General features: G+C 50.1%; 5 protein-coding genes and 1 long non-coding RNA gene across 8 annotated transcripts; 3 read left to right on the top strand and 3 right to left on the bottom strand.

The window, feature by feature from the left end:
* Window positions 1–19: 19 nt before the first annotated feature.
* On the bottom strand, window positions 20–6594 carry LOC148321796 (uncharacterized). The gene is made up of 12 exons (XM_088318307.1): window positions 6002–6594; window positions 5482–5820; window positions 5223–5336; window positions 4610–4972; window positions 4120–4292; window positions 3839–4036; window positions 3659–3774; window positions 3529–3587; window positions 2520–3180; window positions 1696–1904; window positions 1397–1580; window positions 20–1108 (listed from the first exon to the last, which is right to left on the bottom strand). Exons 1-12 carry the CDS (start codon window positions 6198–6200, stop codon window positions 418–420), a joined length of 3306 nt encoding a protein of 1101 aa, XP_088174433.1. The 5' UTR covers window positions 6201–6594; the 3' UTR covers window positions 20–417.
* Window positions 6595–6930: 336 nt separating this feature from the next.
* LOC148321795 (uncharacterized) lies at window positions 6931–9814 on the bottom strand. 2 transcript variants are annotated; one of them, XM_088318746.1, is made up of 2 exons: window positions 9689–9814; window positions 6931–7858 (listed from the first exon to the last, which is right to left on the bottom strand). In XM_088318746.1, the coding sequence occupies exons 1-2, from the start codon at window positions 9699–9701 to the stop codon at window positions 6996–6998; spliced, it is 876 nt and encodes a 291-aa protein (XP_088174872.1). In that variant the 5' UTR covers window positions 9702–9814; the 3' UTR covers window positions 6931–6995. The 2 variants fall into 2 exon arrangements, with proteins under 2 accessions (XP_088174872.1, XP_088174871.1); XM_088318745.1 differs by lacking the exon at window positions 9689–9814 and adding an exon at window positions 8354–8669.
* On the top strand, window positions 9754–17156 carry pogza (pogo transposable element derived with ZNF domain a). Of its 2 annotated transcripts, XM_088318744.1 has the most exons (25): window positions 9759–9940; window positions 10598–10696; window positions 10785–10846; window positions 10938–10998; window positions 11381–11512; window positions 11580–11720; window positions 11842–11918; window positions 12038–12166; window positions 12235–12497; window positions 12993–13150; window positions 13218–13318; window positions 13395–13541; window positions 13616–13750; window positions 13813–13890; window positions 14071–14162; window positions 14252–14398; window positions 14475–14534; window positions 14600–14706; window positions 14817–14868; window positions 15084–15252; window positions 15319–15621; window positions 15787–16089; window positions 16157–16351; window positions 16434–16564; window positions 16691–17156. In XM_088318744.1, exons 2-25 carry the CDS (start codon window positions 10636–10638, stop codon window positions 16935–16937), a joined length of 3351 nt encoding a protein of 1116 aa, XP_088174870.1. In that variant the 5' UTR covers window positions 9759–9940; window positions 10598–10635; the 3' UTR covers window positions 16938–17156. The 2 variants fall into 2 exon arrangements, 1 of the variants encoding a protein (XP_088174870.1); XR_015846898.1 differs by lacking the exon at window positions 16691–17156 and having other exon boundaries at window positions 9754–9940; window positions 14600–14936.
* LOC148321794 (uncharacterized) lies at window positions 11101–15060 on the bottom strand. Its single transcript, XR_015846899.1, has 3 exons — window positions 11975–15060; window positions 11797–11900; window positions 11101–11687 (listed from the first exon to the last, which is right to left on the bottom strand). It is a non-coding gene; the product is annotated as an uncharacterized LOC148321794 (long non-coding RNA).
* Window positions 17157–18689: 1533 nt separating the features above from the next.
* LOC148321792 (uncharacterized) lies at window positions 18690–20177 on the top strand. The gene is made up of 4 exons (XM_088319597.1): window positions 18690–18824; window positions 19446–19523; window positions 19675–19859; window positions 19936–20177. The coding sequence occupies exons 1-4, from the start codon at window positions 18773–18775 to the stop codon at window positions 19999–20001; spliced, it is 381 nt and encodes a 126-aa protein (XP_088175723.1). The 5' UTR covers window positions 18690–18772; the 3' UTR covers window positions 20002–20177.
* Window positions 20178–20914: 737 nt separating this feature from the next.
* On the top strand, window positions 20915–22449 carry cart4 (cocaine- and amphetamine-regulated transcript 4). Its single transcript, XM_088319312.1, has 4 exons — window positions 20915–21241; window positions 21405–21556; window positions 21762–21845; window positions 21946–22449. The coding sequence occupies exons 1-4, from the start codon at window positions 21112–21114 to the stop codon at window positions 22051–22053; spliced, it is 474 nt and encodes a 157-aa protein (XP_088175438.1). The 5' UTR covers window positions 20915–21111; the 3' UTR covers window positions 22054–22449.
* The last annotated feature ends 809 nt before the right edge of the window (window positions 22450–23258 follow it).

Here is a 23258-nt window from a genome sequence, read left to right as displayed (position 1 = left end):
AAATAGTGTAGTCAGCATGTCAGAAATTAGACTTTATTAACAGGACAAGGATTTTGACATTTTATTTAGGCATATTATCAGAGTAGTTGAATCAACTCTGCATTACATGAAATGGACACATTTTGGAAAAAATTAAATTAAATTTTGCTTGCTGCATACGTGGCCTGCATTTGGCTCAGTCCAAATTGAAACGCTCCCGTCCAGTATGTTCCTACCGCTTTCTTCTTGACTAATTCATTCAGAACAAACGATAACAACTATTCCATTCCATGTTCGGAACATTACAACTTGCATTTGTCTAAAATGTGCAACTTTTGAATTTCAGTGGCATTGATGTTTTTATCAGCATTTCTTTTCAGAGGTGATGGCGGAAAAAATGTCAGTCCCTATTCCCCAAAAGTTTGCCAATCCAAACGCTCAAGTCCCGTGCACTCCTTCCATCTGCATGGGACTACTTTTTTCGCCCGCGTGTCTCCTCATGTGCATCAACAGATGGCGCTTGCGAGTGAACTTGTTCCCGCACACGGAACACGTGAAGGGCTTCTCGCCCGTGTGCGTCCTCATGTGCGCGATCAGAACACACTTGAGGGAGAACCTGTTCCCGCACACGGTGCAGGAGAAGGGCTTGACGCCAGTGTGCGTTCGGGAGTGCGCCGCTAAGTGCGACCGCTGGCTGAATCCTCGGCCGCACACGGAGCAGCCGAAGGGTTTCTCCCCGGTGTGACTTCGCATGTGCGACAGCAAGTGCTCCCGGCGGCCGAAGGTCTTGCCGCAGACGGCGCAGCTGAAGGGTTTCTCCCCCGTGTGGATCTTCATGTGGCGGCTGATCTCGTAGCGATACTTGAAGCTTTTGCTGCACGTGGAGCAGGCGAAGGGCTTCTCGCCCGTGTGGCCTCGAATGTGTCGGATGAAGCTGTCCTTGCGGCTGAAGCTTTTGCTGCAGAAGGAGCACACGAAGGTCTTGTCGTCTTTGGATGCTCGGGCGCCCTCGGCCGCTCGGCCCGTTTCTTCGCTGTCGTCCGTCTCGTTGCCTTCCGACGCCGTGTCCTCCTCGCAGTCCGACGGCGGCGCCGAGCGGCCGTGCACTCGGGCTTCCTCGCCTTCGGTCCTACAAAAGTCAAAATTGTTGGTCTCGAGGGAGATTTAGCATTTTTGCATTTGTGGAAAAAAAATGAAGCCGATGAATGGTGTTGAGTCTTTATGATCCGAAGGCTTTGCTGCCATTTTTTGGCATGTGTAGGCAATTACAAACATTTATTGGGAGGAGCAAACGTTCCTATAGTGGACATTTCATTCTAAGTTCCCTCTACTGCACCAAGCTTCATTTTTTTTCTAGTTTATAAATTCCTGTAGAAAGTTTGCAACTGTGAAAATTGTCCGCATTTTGCAACCCTACCTAAGATGTGACCACTGAGCCTCGTCTTCTTCGTCTTCACTCTTCACGTGGAACTTGGTGATGTCAGCAAGGTGGAGAGATGCGGAATCGGACTCGGCGTCGGGCTCATCCTCCTCTTTGACGTGGGCGGGCTCGCCGTCCTCCTGACACTCAGGTGGAATATCTCCTTGGCTAGACCGGACGACTACAGGACACATTGACACAAACACGATACATCATACAGTCACGTGTATTTGAAAAGTTGACGCAATCAAGCAAGCGTTTTTGTTTTCATGCAAGACGAGCAATCGTGTGTCAACCTGTCGCCTTGAAGCCTCCCGGAGGCTCGCGAGCGTCCAGCAGCTGACGTTGTCGCTCGATCTCCTCTTTGGATCGACAAAGTTCCTCCTCGTACTCGGCGAGGGTCCTTTCGAACAGTCCGAAGATTTCTTCCACGGCGGCATTGAGTCGCTCGTTCACCAAAGCTCTCAGCAAGCTGACTTTGCACATTTCCAAAACGGCTGGCTTGCTTTGCTAACTTCCCGCGTTGGCCTCTGAGCAGCTAGCAAGCTAGGCTAGCGAGCACGACGTTTGCTTTCGGAGCGGAATTAAACCTTGCGTTGACTTTGCTGTCACCTCCGCAATTGCAGGGGGAATAAATCTTAACAACCGGGACGCTTTGGGGATCGCTGGTCGCACGATGACATGTTTCTTGTTACGTCCCAAAAATCAAAACAAAAAACAATAACAACAAAGGAAATCTCAGTCGGCTTTGCTGTTGTTGATCATGACTTGTGTTCACACTGCCCCCTAGCGGATCGGAGGGTCCAGCAAGCGCTTGGCTCGGTTTTTGACTGTATTAGCATTAATTGTAAGCTTTGTGCGATTGTTCATTAAATTTCAAAAATGACATTTGCGCGTGATTAGCACGTTGACGTTTCACAGTTTGCACGTATTTAATTTATTTTCGAATTTTAATGTACTAGCTGGTCAGTTTTGAATTGTGTTTGAAGTGAACAGGATAGTCGGACATAAACCACCTGGAATTCTTTTCAATTTAGTTCGACACAGCAACAAGATGTATTCCAACTGTCCAGTGAGTCACGCTTTCTCTCGTTTTGTTTTGAGCGTTCAAAGTGAATGCGTGGGAACGAGGGCGCCAAAATTGCAAGCGGCTTCACAGCTCGCGGCCACTTTGCACCCGCACTCGTGTCTCTTCAGCTGGTACTTGCGAGCAAAGCGTCCGTTGCACACGCTGCAACCGAAGGGCTTCTCGCCGGTGTGCACCAGCATGTGCGTGCTCAACACGCCCTGCTGGGAGAAGGTCCTGCCGCACAGCCCGCAGGCGAAGGGCTTCTCGCCCGTGTGCGTCCGCATGTGTAGCACCAGCGTGTAGCGCTTGGTGAAGCGGGCGCGACACGCAGAGCAGCCGAAGGGTTTCTCGCCTGTGTGGATCCTCATGTGGTCGTCCAGGCCGGTGCGCCGGCTGAAGGCGGTGGCGCAGAGGGAGCAGCTGAAAGGTTTCTCCCCCGTGTGGGTGCGAGTGTGCCTCTGGAGCACGGAGCGGTGCTTGAACGTGCGGGTGCAAAACGAGCAGCTGAGCTGAGCGAAGGTTTCGCCGCGTTCGGAGGAGGTCCAATTGCAGTCGCTCGGGGGCCTCGTTCGGGTCTCGTCGCCAGTGCAGGTGAAGGCGACGTCACTATTTCGGGGATGCAGTGGCAGATCTAAGTGGCAGTCGTGCGCTTGTGTTCCTCCACTCGGCTCTCCGCCGTCTTTTTGGCTCGTCGCCGGGACGTCGCCGGCATCTATTGAACAAGAGACAGACAAAAATTGATTTTGACAATTGGTTGAAGTTGCCGACTATTAAATTGCAAGTGAAAGGTTCCAAACTTCTACTTGCACAGTGAACTGATATTTTACACATAACAAATCAAGACCAAAATACTGTAATAAAAATATTTGTTTATTTAGCTCAGTAACAACAACAATATTAAAAAAAAAAGTCTCGTCAACTCCCCAAAATTGAAAATGCAATCAACTTTTCAGTCCGTTTGAGCGTTGGGGGCAGGTCGGTGTGCCGGTTCGAGCCGGGCCGAGCCCGAGCCGGCTTTCACGTCCTGAAAACTTGAGCGGTGAACTCACTCAGGCTGCACCGACTGCGGTCAAAGCAGCCGAGATGTCGGCGGCGGCGGCGCCCGATTGTGAGCGCAGGCTAAGCGGCCGGCGGCGCGGGCGTCATGGAAGGCGGACGGCGCCTGCTGGCGGCCGTCGTCTCAGGTCTGCCCTTCCGGAATGTTCATCATGAGCGTTTTCAGATAGCGGGCGAAGCGCTTGACCTCCGCCTCGCGGCTCGGCAGCGACGCGTCGTGTCCGACGCTCTGTTCCGCTCTGCTCAGAAGCTGCAAGACGCAAAACATCAACTCGCATCGATGTTTGTTCACGGCGGAGCGGGAGAATCGTCACCTGTGAAAGCAGCTCGTCAGCGTTGCCGGGGACGACGACGGCAGCGGAGGCGCCGTCGCGACCGGTCGGGCCGCTCGACCTGCCGCCCGCCGCCGCTCGCCTGCGCCCGCACACGCCGCTGGTGGACGGCACGGGGGCGTCGCCGTCGCTGTCCGAGGCGACCGATCGCGTTTTGGAGGACGCCGAGCAAGAAGCGGACTGCGACACAACGAAACGCAAATGAACACTCGCGCCAAAACGTCGCAAGGAAATCGACTGCAAGAATTTGGGCGGACTCGTACCTGGCGCGTTAATCTGCCGCGTCGCTTCTTGATGTGCGGGCGCAGATATGCAAAGTTGTCCAAAATCCACTGATCCGTCGCGGTTAACTGCTCATCCGCCTGTCGTGACTTTTTGCTGTTTAACTTGACAAACCTGGTCCTGTAATTTTTCAGGAAGCACATGACCTGATAATCTGGAAAAAAAGAAAGACAGAAGCCATCAGGTGCGAATTTTCCCCGAATCGCTCTCGCGCTTATTCTGTGATTGCCGACATTTTTGGTTCGTGTACCGCCTCCCTCTTTCATAACGAATAAATGAAATGAAAAAAAAAAATGTCCTTGCAGTCTAATAAAACATGAACAAGGTTTATTCATTTAATTTTTTTCAAGTTCGACGGGCCGGATTAAAAGGTTTAACGGGCCGCATGTGGTAGTTTGGACAAAATAGGAATCCAAATCAAGAAATTTCCTGCCGTTCAAAGTGAGCACACAAAACGTTTTTTGTACTTACAGGTTGGCGCAGGCCGGCCTTTGCGTTCAAATTGTTCTTTCACAAACTGCTTCACCGCCACCCTTTTGATTTGCGGGTCCTTGAAGCCGTCCAAACACGAGTCGTAAAAGATGGGGTACTCCTCGAAAAAGGCCGCCAGCACTTCTTTGTCGGCGCGTGTCCAAGCGAAACTCGAGCGCTTCTTTTTCTCGCTCTCGCCGCACGTCGAGGACGACGAGTCGTCCGGGAGTTGAACGGCGACCGTCGGGTGGGCGGCGCCTTCCCAAACGGAAGGCAGTTCTTCCTCGCCGTAAACGTTGACGACCACGCCAAAAGTCTCGCGAGGGCTCGTTGCCTTCCTTTTGCCGCCGGCTTTCCTCTGGCCTGGCATGGTGAGCAATGTGGAAAACGGGCGCCGATATAAAAAAAAAAAACACCGCTTACAAATGCTTGCGACTTTTTTGCAAGACAAAACATTTGCAAGAAAATGTTGGTCGACAAGACCAAAAAAAAAAAATGCTTGCAAAAATATTTGTAAGAGTTTCCGAAGCCTGACGAAATTGTCGCCACTGGCGAACATTCAACGCTTGACACAATCAAACTTCAAGAAACGAGAAGCGTTCACGCGTCTCACCTGGCAACTCGCAAGCGAGCGTCTCCGACGGCTCTCTCACGTGAACCTCCTCTTCTTTCTTTTCTTCTTTAACGCGGAGGAGCACCGCTTCACGCGGCTCCTCTGGCGCAAGCCCTTGAACAATAACAAGGCAAGATTTTTTTTAGGAGTTCACTGGCAGTGACATGAAATCAGACTGGTTGTCGTTATTCCAGAAGTGAGAACGCGACCGGCGGCACGAGAAGTGGCGAGAAATTGAAAAGAAAAAAATGTTGCTCACATGGCAAGTCAGACCGCTCCTCCTCCTCGTCCTCTTCTTCTTCTTTAACGTAGTGAGGCTCCGTTTCATGCTGCTGCTGCTGCTCAGGCGACACGTCTTGATAAAACACAAGAACAAACATTTTTGTTATTTCAACTTTGCAGGTCATCGTTACCACTGAGCGAACAAGTTGAGAATTTGAAGACCATTTTGGCTGCATCTCTTCTTCAAGTTCAACTTCATGAAAACTTGTCTCTGCGACTCCAGCAACACGTGTAACCTCCTGAAACGTTAATCTTACGAATCTGACTGCCAGCAACGTCTTCATCTTCTTAGTCGCTAGGGTGTGAAGGCAGACGTCTACAAATATTTACCACGACCCGTGAGCTCCCAGTTACAAGTTGGGTTCAAGCCTCTGGAAAAAAATCAATCCAAAATCACTTTGGGGGAGTTTAAGAACTACCAGGCATTCTATTTGCTTTAAGCAATGTTACAAATATCAACAAAAAAAAAAGTCTCGAGGCTTTGAACCAGAACAAACCTGATTGGTGTAGTCCAACTTCGAGTGGAGGCTTTAAAAGGGCGTCCAGCAGTTGTCGTTGTCGTTCGATCTCCTCCTTGGATCGACAAAGTTCTTCCTCGTACTCGACGATGGTCGCTTCAACCGCCACGAGAATTTCTTCCACGGCGGCACTTAGTCGCTGATTCAACAAAGATCTCAGCATCTCGACTTTACACATTTTGGGGAGGGGGGGGGCAAAATACGAAAAACGACAACTCGACTGGCGACTCAACTTCCGCGTGTGCTTCCAAGCAAGCTTCGACTTTTGAGTTTAGACGAACAGCCAAATATATAGCCGAAGCGCTATTTATTATTATTATTATTATTAGTATTTGTTTTCCAAAGTGTGATTTAAAGATGGTACTATACACTAGCTTAGCTTTCTCTCTTCCGGGGTCTCCTCGCTACAAAAAAATGAATCAAATAAACGGAGCAGTTCACAAATCTTTCTGAAAAATATGAAATATTGTATATTCGTGTTAGTTGATATCAATATATATGTATTTTAGACATACGACGAACGCATTTCGCCTGACAGGTGCCGTCTTGTTTGTGTTTGTCTTTTTGGGTCTTCTTCTTCGTGTTTTTTTTCTTCTTCTTTTGCTAACTGACGGGTCGCAATATATTTCCGTGTATCTGTCGCCCCCTAGGATTTTGTGTGACTAGAGCGACGTCAAGCCACGGACGCACGTCCGCCATATTGGGAAGGTCTAACTTCCTATTAATGACAATGCATGAACATTATAATTCAATCCTAACGTTCTCATTTCTCAAACAAATTTCACGAGTTTTTTTTTTGTGAACACTAAATCACGTAGTATCAAAATATAACATTTGGTTAACAAAAAAAAAGCCAAAACAGTAATAATTTTACCTGTGAAAGGTTGCACAGATATTTCCCCCAAAGGTTTAATTTTCACAGAACTTTATTGTTGTAAGTGAAGATTTTTTGATGACAGGCGATTTGGTTCATCTACTGCGTGATGGTACACTTGTGTCTGGTGATTTGATACTTGTGCGGGAATCTCTTGTGACAACGGCTGCAGCTGAATGGTGTCTCGCCGGTGTGCGTCCTGGCGTGGACGGTCATGTTCCTCTTGGTGGCAAAGGTTTTGCCACACAGCGAGCATGGGTGCGGTTTCTCCCCAGTGTGCGACCTCACGTGTGAGATCATGTGTCCCCGCTCGGAAAATGACTTCCCGCAAAAGGAGCAGTGGAAGGGTTTCTCCCCAGTGTGTGTCCTTGTGTGCGCCCTCAGCTGTCCTTTTTGGCAGAAGCGTTTGCCGCAAACGGAGCAGGAAAAGGGTTTCTCCCCTGTGTGCGTTCTCATGTGGAGAACCAGCGACATGCGGTAGCTGAAGCCCGAGCCGCACACAGAGCATGAGTAAGGTTTCTCTCCCGTGTGTGTCCGCATGTGGGATACCAGATACCTCTTCACGGAGAAACCCTTACCGCACACGGAGCAGGTGAAGGGTTTCTCCATCGAGTGTGTTCTCATGTGCGTGCGCAAGTTGCTCTTGCTGGAGAAGTTTTTGCCGCACACGCCGCAGATGATTTGCTCGCCCGTGTGCATCCTGGTGTGGTGCAGCAGCCGGTACTTGTTGTCGAAGCTCTGGCGGCACCGTGAGCAGCTCAAGCGCTTTTTGCCACCATCCGCTTCCAAGTCATCATCATCCGAGTCGCTTCGGTTATTTTCATCGTCTTCTCTGTTGGTGGCGTCCTCCTCCTCATCTTCCTCTTTAACGTGAGGGAGCTGGGTCTGCTCCTGCCCCCAGGAGCTCCACTCCCACTTGCGGCCTTCACCCACAATCACTTTCAGCACGTCAGATGGCAACACTGAAACAAACCGAGGACAAGGCAAATGAACTAACAACTATTTTGATCATTGAATTGTTTAGAGCCTTCTCAAATGTTTCAAAAGTCAAACTGGATTTTTTTTAACTAAAAATACTACTTTCATATTTCAAATGTATTTTGAGATGTGAAGAGTATGTAGTAGTTTTTTTTAAGACTTCAAAATATTTTTGTTCATGCATTTTTTTTTAAACTGCAGATGATACAAACATTTGTGAATTGGCAATTGTAGATATCAGTCAGGAAAACCGTACATGGAACAATCAGTCAAGAGGTTCGCAAGGAACTACAGACACGCGACGACGTCACATCTCATAAATTGTGTCGCGATTTTTATTTTTTTAATCAAAATATATTTTCGTTTTATCGTGACACGTCCTAGCAATAGCAGCTAGCTCCTGCTATCAGTAAATCTTTACGTTAGCAACGACCCTTGGCAACGTCGGCAAAAAAAGGAAACCAATTTAGAAAACAAACCTTCAACTTTGGAGTTCGGCTGCAAACGTGAAGCTAATCGTCGATGTTTGTCCATTTCGCGTGTTTTTAAGCACCGATCGTTGGCTTCCCGAGTGTCAAGGTCGACAACCTCCACCTCGGAACTCAACCGACGTTTACATCCGCCTTTTCAAAATAAAAGTGAGCAGAAGGCTTTTTGCGCATTTTCTCTCTCTGTTTTTGCGAGCAGCTTGAACTTCATCATCGCTTGTAAAACTACACTGAATTTTTCTTACCATAAAAAATTCCAAAAGTGATTTTTTTTGCAGTGTTTCGTGAATTTATTTTGTGTCAAACATTTTTTTAATTACTTTCATAAAGTTGACTATTCTCGAATCCGCGAGTGTACTTCCGTGTTGGTATTCACGCATGGCTTAACGTCATCACGTAGTCATCAGTCACGTGATCCGTAGTCGCTATCTTGAAGTGAGCGTGGATCTCTTTTCAAAAAGTATTCTCGCATGGATTTCTAAGTACGTTATTTGATGACTGAATATTTTCATTTGAGTGTTTTCGCAAGTTTTACACGATGTTGTACAAGGCTGTACCTGGCCATATTTTTAAACGTCGGCCACAAACCGATGGAAGTGCTTGCTTATTTTACTAGCATGCTAACAAGCGAAGCGAATGAAGAACTTCACCGATGATATTGAAAAATGAAATCAAAATAAATCCGAATTTATTTTGTTTCTTTTATAGTTCCCCCACTGAGTGTTGGCAAATGCTAAAGCAGAACTCGTTTTGATAGTATTGCAATCTCATTTTCTGTCTGTTTTTAATCATTTAAAATAAAAAGCCGTTATTAAAATATTTTAAAAGTAGGACTGCATATGATTCCTACATCACAAATAAAACCCGTATTATTTCATATTTAGAAGAAGAAATGTGTATACATAAGTAACGTTATTTACGTCGGATAGTGAGGCAGGAGCGGGACGGAAAGGAACACTACAATCGGCATTCATAATAACGCGTAGGAAACTACACAAGTGTCTTTACGCGTTTTGTGCATAATTACACTATCGTCACTTGTTTGTTAAAATTAGTGAATAACGCATAAGAATAAGCTTTACCCTAATACTTAGTACGACACATTCTAAATGTTATTTACGTCTATGCTCATCAATATGCTAATAAATTGACCCGCACTATAGTCCATAGCACGAATTCTTAAGGCGATGATATTTTACACGAGCACACATTTTCACCACTTGTACAAGTTACATTATCAGTTATATGATAGTCATTGATTTTAGCCGTTGGGGATAAAGTTTGTTTTCATCAGGAGGATAAATTGAGAATAAACTGCATACTGACCAACTGTTAGCATAGCTTCCAAAGCTAACAATATCCCTCCGCCAGGATAGCGCGAGGCATGATTGGCGGAAGGATATACAACGGGCAGTTGCCGTATCACACAAGCACACTCGCACGCTGCGTGTCTGCGGCTAACTGCTACCAGCTAGTACAAGAGCTCTTTCTTGCTTTTCTTGTGGAAAAGGTGCAACTTTGCGCTTACAGTTTCACTCCAATAAGTGTTTTTTGGCAAACTAGAAAGACACACTAAAGGTAAGAGAATGGACGTGTAACTTTTTGAAAAACGCTCGTTTTGTAGAGTTGACAGCAATAGTACATTTCATCTGCCGGGCTAGCTCGTTAGCATGTTAGCATCGGTGGACTGAGAAGGGGGGGGCGAGGGGCGCGGGGGGTGTCCCACCCACGGCGATACGCCAGCCGCTCACCTTACTTAAACTCTTTCGGAAAGTAGCACAACTTGCATTAGTCAAGACCATTCTGACATTATTGACAATGAAGTCACGTTTTTTGTACAAGTTTTTCTCATCAAAACCTGATGTGGTGCAAGAACATGCTCGATTAGTTGTCATTTCATTTTACTGTTTTATTCAGTCGATTTTTTTTTTTTTTTTAAAGCAGCGTTTTGATATGCATTGCTAAGCAAACAGCAACGGCAGAAATGTGGGAAATTGTCAAATACAGTTTTTATTTTATTTAGAAAAAATACACCCAATGCTTAAAATGATGGTGTGAATACTATTACATTTGGATGACGAAAGATATGTTTGAATCAATGGCCGTATTATCAATAGGGGCATCACTCGCCACGGGTTTTAGAATCAATCAGCATATCAGTGATTCCGTCCTTTAATTGGATGGATGTGGTGTCAAAAAATCTTATCTGACTAAGTTGACCTTTTTTTTCCCCAGCCTGAATTATTGTGGTCATCGACGGAGATCTCGCGCGGATGGCCGACAGTTTTGACCTACCGATGGAACTGGAGGAAGCGGAGTTGCCGCATGACGGAGGTGAACTTTGCCAAGAAGTTGACATTAGTCGTAATCATGAAGTCACCGATATGAAAAACAGGCGTTCATGTTTGCTTTTGGTTTGAAGATGATGAAGAGGACGAGGCCCACGTTCCCGTGGCGACGGTCGACAGCTGCGATATGCTGGAGGTAACGCTTGTTGCCATCACCGGCCGCCGTCGTCATCATCAAGATCACTTTGACTGATTTCTCGGCTTCTCGTTCTTTTTAACGTGTCCAGTCGTCAGGCGCTCGTCTCGGCTTCTCGGTGAACGGTCGCCGCGTCCCCTTGCTGCCCGGAGGTCAGTGCACATCACGCCGCAATCAAAAACAATATATATATATATTTATTTTTTTTGCCGAATGGTGGCGCAACATGTGGACAGATTATTTAAAAACACTCAAAGGCGTCTATTCTTTATTATAAAAAATGGTTAATTTGAAAAAACATTCTTTTCAGTTTGTGTCAGAATAATAAAAATCTGTCACTTTTGATCAATTTGATTTCCGATTGCCCATTGCAAAAACAATATCCCGATTGGACCTGACTAAAATTGAAAGGCGTTCCGCTGCGGTCAAGCTTTTGAACAAAAGGTCATCACTGCGGTGTCGAGCATCAGTTGCCATAGCAACATTCTCAGCAAAGGCGACCTTTTGACGTTTGTCCTGTGAAACCTTCCGCAGGGGGCGTTACGGAGCTCAAGCTGCATTTCCACCCGGGCGGCACGTCCAGCGGCTTCGTCACTGTACGCGTGGGCGCCCACGCGCCCGCCGTGGCGTCGCCTCCGCCGTCCGACCACACCCCCATCATCACGGGTACGCGCACACACATGCACGCGCGCGTGACGTTTCTGTCCAGTTTTTAAATGACCGATGTCCGCAGGTGTGGTCTCGGGTCAAGCCGCTAACAACGTTTTCAAGGAGCACCACAAGAACGCCATAACGCAGAAGCCTCAGCCGCAGTTCTCATCGCCCAAAGCCGCCGACAGACCTGCAGTCGACACCAAAAAATATATTCCCAAAGGTACGACGGCACCACAAGTAAAAAAAAAAAAAAAACGTGCCAGTCCGGCGCATGCAAACGGGCCCACTTGACTCGCCTCCTTTCACTTTTGGGGTCTGTCCGTGTGCGTGCGTGTCTTTAGGTCCGGCCCGTCCTTTCAAGTGCGCTTCGTGCTCATCTCAGTACAAGCTGATCTCGGAGCTGCGAGGATTCATTTGCGTGAGTTGAAGATGAGAACAGAGTGAAAACAATCACGTGGTCTTCGGGGGGCCTACCTGGTGGCTGCGGAGACCACATCGGTGACCTCTGACATGACGACGTCTCCTCCTTCCGTCCAGTTGTGCAGTCCCGTCATTGCCGAGAGTGTGACTAAGCTCAAGGTGATCAGGAAAAAGAAGAATGACAAAAAGCGCCAGCGGAACAAAGCCAAGAAGCCCAGCAAAGAATTGACGTTCAACCCGCCCGCTGTGAGTTGGGCCCATCCGTCAAACCCGCGCCGCCGCCGTAACTCACCTGACCTTATTTCTCTCCTCAGTCCGCCCGGCCCAGCTCCGCCTCCTCCCCGCGCACGCCCGCCGCCGCCGTGGTCTCCCCGTCCGAAACCTCGCAGAGCCCCGGGTCCCCTCCGCTCAGCCGACCCGAGCCCGAGCGCGGCAAGCTGGTCATCATGGTGGACGACTTCTACTACGGATGCGACCCGGGTTGCAGCGGCGTCCCCGAGCCCGTCGACAACCACCGCGGCCGAGTCACGCCCTACCAATGCCTGCACTGCACCGAGAGCCTCCACAGCAACATTCAGTGAGAAATGCAAAACGCCAACCGGCCGCGATCGCATCGATTAGGATGAGAAAGTGGAACAAAATATTCGTTAGCGATGCGCCGATCCAGCAATGATCAAATTCAGCAACAATCAAAAAACAAACGTTCTTTGCCGTCCTCCGTGAAAGCAAAACAAGTCGTCTTTTTGATTCTTGAACTTTTTTTTTTTTTTTTTAATTCAGTTTGCAGATGAATGAATGAGTTGTCGCCCTCAAATGTTTTAAACTTTTTATAAAGTGCAGCAAATATTGAAACCCAAAAATAAATTGGAAAATGTGCAGGTTGCGCTCAATGAAGAGGGGGAGAAAAGTTCTTAGCTTAATTTTTGTTCTCTAATTGCAAGAATGTGAAACCCGATCGCTTTGCTCGTCAGAATCTGATAGCAGCCCACGCTGAAGCCGTTCTTCCCAAAGGTTTGCGCGTGGCAAAATGGAGGTCATCCTTTTCACGACCCCCCTCCCTCCCTTTCCCCAGGCTGATGTCTCACTTGAAGACGCACGCCGCCAAGATGGCCGAAGAGGACCACCACATGGGCTCGGTGTGTCCTTGCCCTCACTGCTTCCGTCGCTTCAACTCTCCCTTCAGACTTCAGCGCCACGTGGAGGCGGTGCACACGCCGCACGCGTCCACCGGTCAGTAACGCACGCGCACATGCGACGGTGGCGTGTAAATGAGCACGCAATCCTCTTTGTGTGGCAGCCAAGTGTGAGATCTGCGAGCTGGATTTTGGCAGCGAGCCGTTCTTCCTGCAACACATGAAGAGCACGCACAAGGCTGGAGAGATGCCCTACGTGTGCCAGGTGTGTTTCTTTTTTTTTTTTTTTAGGGCGGGTCCGCCACTGCGATTCTACCGGGGCTCCTTTGTGCGCGTCACAGGTGTGCAACTTCAGGTCGTCGTTCTACTCGGATGTGTGGCGTCACTTTGAGGATCTTCACGCCAACACCAAGAACCTGATGTGTCCGTACTGTCTCAAGGTGCTCCGCAGCAGCGCCTGCTACATGCATCACTTTGCCAAGCATCAGGTGACGCACGCACGCACATCCGTTGATCAATACGCGGGCCGGGTTGACACGGAACATTTTGTGTCTGTGTTCAGAGAAAGTTTGTGTTAAGCTGCAAGAAGTGTCGCCTTCACTTCCTGTGCGTCAAAGAGCGCCAACAGCACCACGATGTGTACCACAGAACTCACATCACACCCACGCAAGTCACCGGACTCAAACCCGGAACCAAGGTAGCCATTCTTCTTGAGCTTTCTTGAACGTGCGCGTGTGCCTCACTCTTGCGCTTGCGTAGGTGACGGTCAGGACGTACTCGGTGGTTGCTGGAACCAAGTGCGAGGAGGCGGCGGGTCGAACGGTGGTCGCGTGTAAGGTCGGTGTAACGTACAAAAAAAAAAATGGGCTACGGATTCGAGAGATTATAAAAGCTGTTTCATTTGAATGCTTTTAAAAATCTGGAAACCGGTATCACGTAGCGCCAGCTTTCCCTCGCTTGCTTTCGAAATGGTAGCCAATCACGTCGCATCGTTTTGGGGAACTATTCATCCTTCAGGTGGTCGACGTTGAAGCGCCGTCGCCCCCGCCGGAAGTTCCCGGGAGGAATCCAAGGGAGAGCGTGGCTCACCTTTTGTCTAACCTCGGCAGGTACGCACGCACGCACACGCCGACATGAAGGCCTTCCGAATGTTGTCCCAATTCATGAATAATCTGAGGTTGCTGATTAACTTTGTCAGCGAAAAAGACGACGCGTCGCGTCCCCGCTGCGTGGAGTGTCTGAAGCGCATCGGCGAGTTGAGCAATCACTTCCCGTCTCGCGTGCACTGCTCGCTGTGCCCGTTCGCCACCTGCTGCTCCACCGCCTACGCCAACCACATGATCAAGTGGGTCCAAGCCACGCCCACGCCACGCCCACTCTCGCTTGCGACTCACTCGCCTGTGATCCTCGTCTCCCCGCAGAAACCACACCACCGTCAAGACGTCGCTGCGCTACCTGGGCATGTTCCAGCCAAGCGCGCGGTGAGCGCCCGGCCGCCAACATTCGACACGCTTCCGTTTGGACTCATTGAAATTTTGTGTGTCAGGTTTCCGGAGAAGCTGACCTGCACGTCGTGTTCCTACGTGAGCCACGTAGGCGACGAGATGGCCGCTCACCTGATGGAGCGGCCGGGCCACGTGTGCGTGACGCCAGGTAACGCTTCAAGTTGTCCTTTTCGGCTGGAAAAAAAAAAGCGGAAACTGCCGTGTGTGCTTGCTTGGAGCTTTTCCGATGCGATGCGATGCGATGCCGTGACATTTCAGATGATTTTGACACCGTGGGAACCGACGCCGAGCCGACGTGCAATTCCCACAGGTAGCCCCGCCTCCTCCCTCCTGATGTCACTTCCTGTCTGTCGTCGTCGTCGTCGCACAACCCGCCACGTAATCTCCTCTCTTGCGTTTCAACACTCTCGTTCTCTTTTTTTGAACGATGGCGCTTGTTCACGCTGCAGGGTCGGATGCCCACATTTTTTTTTTTTCTTTTTTTTTTTTTACAATCCACTGACTTTTTTTTTTTTTGTCTGGCAGCCCTCCCAGCAAGCGTCGTATGACATCATCAGGAGGAGCCTTCGTGCCCATCGGCCTGGCGCCGCCTCCCCAGCTGTCAGTCAGAGCGCTCACCTCACCCTACGACCCGTCCTCGCCGGCCGCCATGACCATCAAGTTCCTCAGGCCCAGCCCATCGTCGGCTCAAGAGGTCAGACGGACAGTCTTCTCCCTCTCTGAACGTTTCACTCACCACTCTGTTCCTTTTCCGTCCCAGCCGACTCGTCCTCTGTCTCCGGAGACGCCAGAGCGCCACCTGCTGGCGGAGTGGGAGTGGCGCGTGGCCACGTGGGCGCTGATCCGCCACGAGCAGCAGCTCCACATCAGCGAGGATGTCCTGCTGCGGGCGGGCACCCGCGTGGCGCCCAAGAGCGGCCGCGATGCCGAGCGCCACCGCCGCACCGTCGAGCGCCTTTGCCGACACCTGCGGCCCGGCTGCCCCGGCGGACGTCTGCCCGACAAAGTCCTGGACATGGTCATGGAGAAGAGCGCCGCCTTCGTCCTCTCGCTCTGCTCGCAAGTGAGTCTCGTGATTTTTTGGGGCGGGGAAAATACTTGCGCTTACGACTTGCTGCTTTGTCAGTCCAGCTGCCGACTGCCGCTTGCTTGAAACTGAATTTGGAAGTGGAAATCGCGCTGCCGCAAATGTTTTGTGTTCTTAATGTTTGTATTGTTTCCGGTTCAGATCCGAAGCGCGTCTCTGCGGCCGAGCCGCGTGGGCTTCATGGACGAGCTGTCGGTGTTCGTGGACGCCGAGTTGTTCGCCGCCCGCAACGGCCGTGCCTTCCAGCTGCAGGGCTGGCCGGCGCAGGCGCCCCTCTTCGACGTGGTGCTGTCGGCGCTGTCGGACGGAACCTTCCTCCCGCCCGTGCTCTTCTTCCGCGGGGCGCCGGTGGAACTTCCCGCCGGTTTCCCCGACAACGTGCTGCTGGAGGCCAACCGCGACGGCTTCTGCGACGCCCGACGACTGCACGTGTGGACGCACAAGGTGGGATCACGTCCGCCTCTCGCTTTTTGGCGAGCCGTCGGTGTGAACTTTGGGCGTTTTGCTGCAGGTGTGGCGGCCTCGCGTGTGGCCGTCTGGCAAGTCGCTGCTGATGGCCGACATCCATCGAGGACACGCGGCCGAACAGTTCAAAGCCCTGCTGAGCTCCACCTCCACTGACACCATCTTCATCCCCGCCGGCTGCAGCTGCCGCCTGCAGCCGCTGGACGTCTGCGTCAAGCCCGTTCTGCTCAACTTCCTGCAGGTTAATGCAAGCGGCGTGCATCTCGCTTGGCGAGAAAGCCAAAAAAAAAAAAAAGTTGAAGGTGGACTTGTGGTGCTTGCAGGTCCGTTGGAACCACCTGGTGACGTACGGCGGTCTGGACGGTCTGACTTTGGACCAGCTGGCACTGATGTTGGCCTGCTGGCTCAGCGAGGTGGCGTCCACGCTGACTTCGGACGTCGACATCGTGAGAAGGTTTGGAAACTTTGTGTTGATTTTGTGCAGCCGTCGTGGTGCTTTCGCCGCCACGTCACGCAAAGTGAAGTGCCCGGGAGGTCCTTCGTCATTGACATTGTTTCCATGGCAACCGCTTCCCCTCAGGTCCTTCGCGTCGGTGTGTCACCTGCAGAAGGAGCAGACGGATGCCAAGCAATTGATCCGATTGCTGACCACCAAGCTCAACATGCCCCTGGAGCACCCCAAACCTCCTCCTGCTCCTGGTCCTGGTCCTGGTCAAGACTCTGGTCCTCTGGCCGGGGAGGTTCAGCTTCTGCTGGTGCTCCACAGAGACCAGCAGCAGAAAAGCGACTTGAGCTCAGAGGATGGAGAGCACCCGAAGATGTCGTGACATCAGCTTTTTTACTTCCAGCCGCCGCATCGTCAGCTCCACGGCTGCATCAGCGTCGTCATTGTCATGACTGACGACATTCCCGACTCCCCACTCACCACTGACTTTGGCGACACCCAGTGGTCTTGTGCAATTTTACCGCCTGTTACTGTTCGCTTGAGAACTTCAATTTGTTTCATCAATTCTGAGAATTATTAAAAGATGAACTTGTTTCTCTTAGTTGGTTGACTTTGTGCAGTTTTATTTTCCATCACTCTTTTGATAATCAGATTTTTTATGTCCATTGTTGCCTTAATTATCCATTTCCCCCCATAGAATCAGTAAATTAAAATAGATTTTTTTTTTACCCAAAGTGCTTGATTGATAGCTAGTGAATGCATTTTAGTCAAACATTTTTACAGTAATATTCTTGATGAAGTTGGTCATAAATTCTAAAAGTGTGCATGAATTATCTGGTAACACTTATTAATTTGATCAATATGACCTCATATTAAAAACTGTAAAATCATTCAGTGTGCTACTGCATACCGTAGATGGGCAGAATATATTTTATATATTACTAAAATTAAAAAAAAATAAAATAAGTTTGTTAAAGTAAAAAGTTTGGAGTGCGCCTGCGAATGCAACACGCGTGCACCTTCGCTCCGCGATGCGTTCACAGCGTGTCGGAACTTTTGACGGCGTCCTGCTGCTGCTGCCGCTGCGGTTAAATTTAGCGTCCGTGAGAAGCCGCCACTTTCCCAGCATGCCCTGGGGCACGCCGACGACCTCGGGGGGAGGCCGGCGTGACCAGCTGCATGATGGGAACAGCATCCGCGAACTTTGACCCCCCCGCTGTGCGCCATTGTCACACGGGAAGGTGTCACGTGCAGTGACGTCACTTGCTTGTGGCTTTGTATTGTGCGCAGCAAGGAAACAACGTGAAAGAAGCTCACATGCTTTATTGGCATGTTTACAGGATGCTTGCAAACACCCCACTGGGGAGTGAGCCCCCCCCCCCTCCGCCCCGCTCCCCTTGGGGTGTGTGAGACATGTCCTCCCATCAGTTATCTAATTTTTCCCACGATGCAGTTCATCTCGATCTCGCGACTGCACAATACGTTGACGTTCGTTTAGAAAGTGACTTGAGTTTCCCTCCAATTCTCAAGTACGACATTTTGCAAAGCAACCGTTTGGCACGTCGCCGTCTGGCTTTTCTGGCCCGGGCTTGAACTTTGACCTTTGGGTCGTCATCACCTTTTCGCTTTAGCATGTCAGACTCCGCCTACTCCTGCCTTTGACCTTTCACATTTGATGACACCATTGTGAATAACTTAGTCATTGACGCCATCAGGTGCTTTGGCCTGAGAACGGAAAATAGAAGAATGACACAGGAACTGAACGTGTGTCCGTGTTGTGTGTGTGTCGTGTGTGTGTGCGTGTGTTGAGCCTATTGTGGAGCGTCCAGCTGTGCTTGCGGGAAACAAAGAGCTTTTGTGGCGCGCACACAGTTTGGGTTGAAGAAGTGGATATGAAGTCAGTCCAATCCTGACAGATTGTTCCGAAAGTGCAATTACCGACTTGATTTCATTTAACTCCGACTCGCTTTTCTCGTTGGTGCCGTTGCGGGCATGCGGGGGTGCGTGCGTGCGTGTGGACTTTTTGGGCAAGAAGAAGCATCAAGTTGTGCTCGCACATCTTTTGGCGAGCCCCCAACAAATCTTGGCGGGGGGAAATCATAATACTCCCCAATGACACCGCCCCCGCCCACCTCCCTCAAGGCCACGCCCCCTCCTTTTCCTTGGAGTTGAAGACTCTCACACACACACTCACGCACACACACAAGTCAGTGCAGAATGTCGCCCTTGTGTGTGTCTGCACTCACACTCGTCCTCTTCATCGCGGCTGGTGAGTTTGCACGTTTGCGTCGGTGTGTGAATGTTTGTGTAAAGTGTGGGTGTGTGTGTGTGTGTGTTTGTGTGCCACACACAGGTGTGAAGTTCAACTTTCCCTTTGCGTGCGTTAACAACTCTGGCATAGAAACACGCACAGCATGACTTGGCTGAGGGGGTGATGTGTGTCAGCTGTCAGTCACATCGTCCTTCACATCAGTGTGACTGGAAGCGGCGTGATTGACAGCCGATGACATCAGACCACGCCCACTCGCTAAATATAATCAATATACTTCACTTTCTATCAGTGTGTGTGCGTGTTATCGTCTTGTCACACACACACACACACACACCCATATGCATGATCTCCAGGTGTCAGGGTTTCCGGTTACCGAAGTCAGTTATACCGAAACATAACAGTGTGTGTGTGTGTGTGTGGGTGGGGGTGTGTGTGCGTGCGTGTGCGTGTGCGTCTGTGTGTGTTTGTGGGATTCAACTGAATGTTTTCTCGGTATGTCATGTTCACACTCCCACGTTTTGTTCCTTCCATCTTATCAGTTTCTGTAGAAATTTTGTAGTTGTGCACGTTGAATTCAGGCCGGGGTGTGTGCGCGTGTGTGTTTGCGTGTGTGTTCAGGTTGTGATGCTCAGGCGACGACGTCATCCCCGGACTACGATTACGATGACAACGCCACACTGCGCTACAGCTTCTTCAGTGAGTCGGCACTCGGTTATGTTCAAGCATGCACACACACACACACACACACACCCCCACAAACGCACGATACGGCAGACACACACACTTGCACACGGAGCGTACATGAAAAGACACACTCACACACACGCATGCATTTGCGTGTGTGTAGGTAACACGAGCATCGAGGATCTGGATGACTTCCTGAAAGGCAGGAAGCACCTGCTGGACTCGCAGGAGGACCCGGACGAAGACCAGGACTGGGATGAGGACCATGTGGGAATAACCACGGCAACCCATCGAGAAAGGGGCGGAGTCACAGTCGGCAACGCGTCATCCTCAACCTTTATCTGTTCGGTGAGAACAATGCGACGCTAACACGCTAATGCTGACGTGATCACTGAGGTGTTCATCTTCTCGACTTTCCGTGCAGGGCGTGATGACGACGACGACGATGATGATGACGCTGATGATGGTCGTCATGGAAACACACACGTGACCTGCAGTCACCGACAATCACAAATTCCGCGCAGAGAAAAGTCTATTTTTCAATTTTTGCCTTGCGTGTCTGAATCCAAATTTGAATTGTCAACGCAAGTTTGGTCATTTCCTGTTTGAGTTCTTGAAACGTATCACAAATACAAATTCATTTTATGATAAATATCAATAATATGATTGACTTTTTGCATTCAGTTGGGCCTTTTTTGGGGGGGGGGTGGTAGGCGGTTGACAATTTTTATGAATAAGCCCGGAACGGTACTGAGATCGCGGCCGGAAAGGCTGGGGACTGACTGTCAAAAAAGGGTCAAGTGCCCAGCTCTGGTTATTTACATGTACATGCACACACACACACACACACACACACACATGCAAATGCTCGCGCACACAAACAAGCTTCATCCGGCGTGTCGCACGGGTGTTGATGAGAGTCGTTGGGCCGCCTGCTGCGTGTTATTAATCGCCCCTTGTAGTTTGTGTGACACATGGCGATGAGGAGACGAAGACGACGCTTGCGGGCGTCACGTGCGGCGCCGAGGCCTGGCTTGACGTGAGGCTTGTGGGCGAGGCCAACGCAACCTCCAGCCGAGTCCAAGATGACAAAATGCTTCGTTTATGCTGAATAACTTGAAGAAGAGCCGCGTCGTTTATCTTCCTGACGAGGTCACGCACACATGCAGGGACACACGCATTCATGTTTATACACACACACGCGCACCCGCACGCACAAACATGCAAATAAACAAGCGCATGCAGAGACATGCACAAACACACATGGGCACAAAAAAAAACAAAAAAAAAAACACACTCATAGTAAAAATGTAAACACACACACAAAAAAATGATTTGAGGAGGCGTGATGCAACGCGGGCGAGACCGAACACGCCACAGCAATCGGCGGCGTCAAGGAAACAAAAGGCTGGTTCCCGGGCAAAACGAGCGCCTCGTTGCCCGCCGGTCCATCTGACGGAAGGAACTCGCCAGTTTGACCCATGACGCCGGCGACCGGTCACCTTGTGGCGACCTGTTGAATATGGAGCAGGCGCCGTCTTCATCCATCAGGGGGCGGCCAGATGCCAGCGGACGCACTTTTGACGTGACGACATAAGAAATGACAAAGGCGGGAGGAGGGAGAGGAGAGCATAAAGGCGAAGGCGGCGCAACACCGCGACACTCGACGACGGCGAGAACAAGACGAGAAGAACGAGAAGACGAAAAAGAATCTGCAAGACGAGAACCAGGTGATAATTTCCAACTTTATATTTAGGTTGATTGTCGACTGTGGACAAGTGGGATGCACATCTGCCTCGCAGTTCTGTCCATGGTTCAAATCTTGGCTGCGGCTTTCCCATGTGGAGTTTGACCGGCGCACCTGCTGAAATGCAAAACATTTTTTTTATCCAGGTATGATGGAGAGCACGCGTGTGTTCCTGTTCCTGCATGTGTGTCTGTCCCTGATGACAGTACTGTGCTGGGGTCAAAGGTTGACCACCGACACACAGATTCCGGCCGTGCTGGACCAAGACAAACTCTTGCGACTCACAAATGATGACCTGGTCAGTCAATCTGTGTGTGCGTGTGTGTACGCGTGTGTGCATGCCCGTTTATGATATTTGACCTCCATGAACGATGATCAATGAGATTTGATTGTCTTTAAATGTTCATGAGTGAAATCGGCTTTGACCACACCCACAACGGCGCAGGCCAACTGCTCTCAATCTGTCAACCTGAGGTATCAACCATGTGTGTGTGTGTGAGAAGGCGGAGGTGCTGCAGGGTTTCCTGGACGAGGCGGAAGGCAACACCGGCATTTCGCGGGAGAAGAAGGCCAGCGTCATCCCTCGGGTGAGAACAGCGCTGACGGCGCAGTATTTTCGCTGCTCGTTGCGAGTGTGCTCATTTTGTATTAGCAGCAACGTGGTTGTCCGTTTGTGTCATGCAACAGTGCGACGTGGGCGAACGCTGCGCCATGAAACACGGCCCCCGAATCGGACGACTGTGCGACTGCCTGCGAGGGACGGCGTGCAACACTTTCTTCCTGCGCTGCTACTGACGTGAGGACGTGAGGACGCCCGGCCGGCCAGCCGCCCTCGAGGACGCCAGCGTACCAAAAACGAATCACAACTCTTCACACCATTTCGCAACATTTTGCAACACAAGTAGACTTGTCAATGATTGTTTGTTTTTTTCAATGGGGGTGCACGGAGGTGCATCTGATGCTGCTCCGTTGTAACTCTTAAAATTGGAAACAAGTTGTGATCAACATTACAATGAAGTGTAGGTGACATATTTTGTGAGAAAAAAAAAAAAGCCAGCTGTCGCACGCGCCTGCGTCGAGTCCTCACGGGTGTGGCGCACCGGCGCACCACTCACTCCTCACTGTCTTTCTAAATGTCCACTTTCAAGTATCACCTTGATTTACTTAATAAACATCCTTTACAAAGCTGAACATGTCACACGGTCTCCTGTCTTTCCACCAATCCACACGCTGCGCTTTGTCTAGCTCCGCCCACCACTCGTTCGACACAATTCGCTGCTGCCTATTCACTGGCGGCATTTTGGACATTTTGCACAATATGTCCTGTTAGCTCATTTGGCCCTCGAAGCAAAGGTGACCGTCCAATCAGAGACGAGCGATGCGTCTTTTCATGTCGACGCCCGGCACGGACCAAACGCGCTTATCAACCCGGCTGGCATTTACTGCGCCGATAAGAGGCCTTCATCACACACACGCGCATGCACAAAGCTTTTCATCCCATTGCAACGTGGCGAGTGAAAAAACATGAAAAGACAAGATGGCCTTTTCGCAGCACTTTCAAAGGGAATGTGACACCTCACACTTCGCGCGTGTGTGTTTGCGTGTGTGCGTGCACTGGTCTTGCATGAAACGAAAGATGGCATAAACGGTAGTTTCAGGTAATTATCGTTGAAAGGACGCACTCGGGGAGAAACCCTTCGCCTGCTCGCTACGCTCCAAAAGCTCACAGAAAGACTAAGACGCACTTGCGACGAAAGCCCTTCTCGTGCGACAAACGCTTCTCATAGAAATTCACCACTTTTTTTATTATCATTCAGCAACATTAACTTTTTTTATGCTGGGAAAATAGAATGTTTGTGTTCAACGTGTTGGTCAGTGCAAGTTTGCATGCAGTAGCCAAACGTCTCCACAAGATGGTAGCAACGACGTCGTAAAACCCGGAAGTCAAACACACACACACATAATCTCGTAAAACGTGACATGAATTAATCTTGGGGTTT

The sequence above is a fragment of the Idiotropiscis lumnitzeri genome, chromosome 16 (assembly GCF_059441095.1).
Source record: "Idiotropiscis lumnitzeri isolate Australia: NSW breed Sydney's pygmy pipehorse chromosome 16, RoL_Ilum_1.0, whole genome shotgun sequence".
NCBI classification, from domain to species: Eukaryota; Metazoa; Chordata; class Actinopteri; order Syngnathiformes; family Syngnathidae; genus Idiotropiscis; species Idiotropiscis lumnitzeri.
This window is presented reverse-complemented; position numbering and strand designations above follow the sequence as displayed.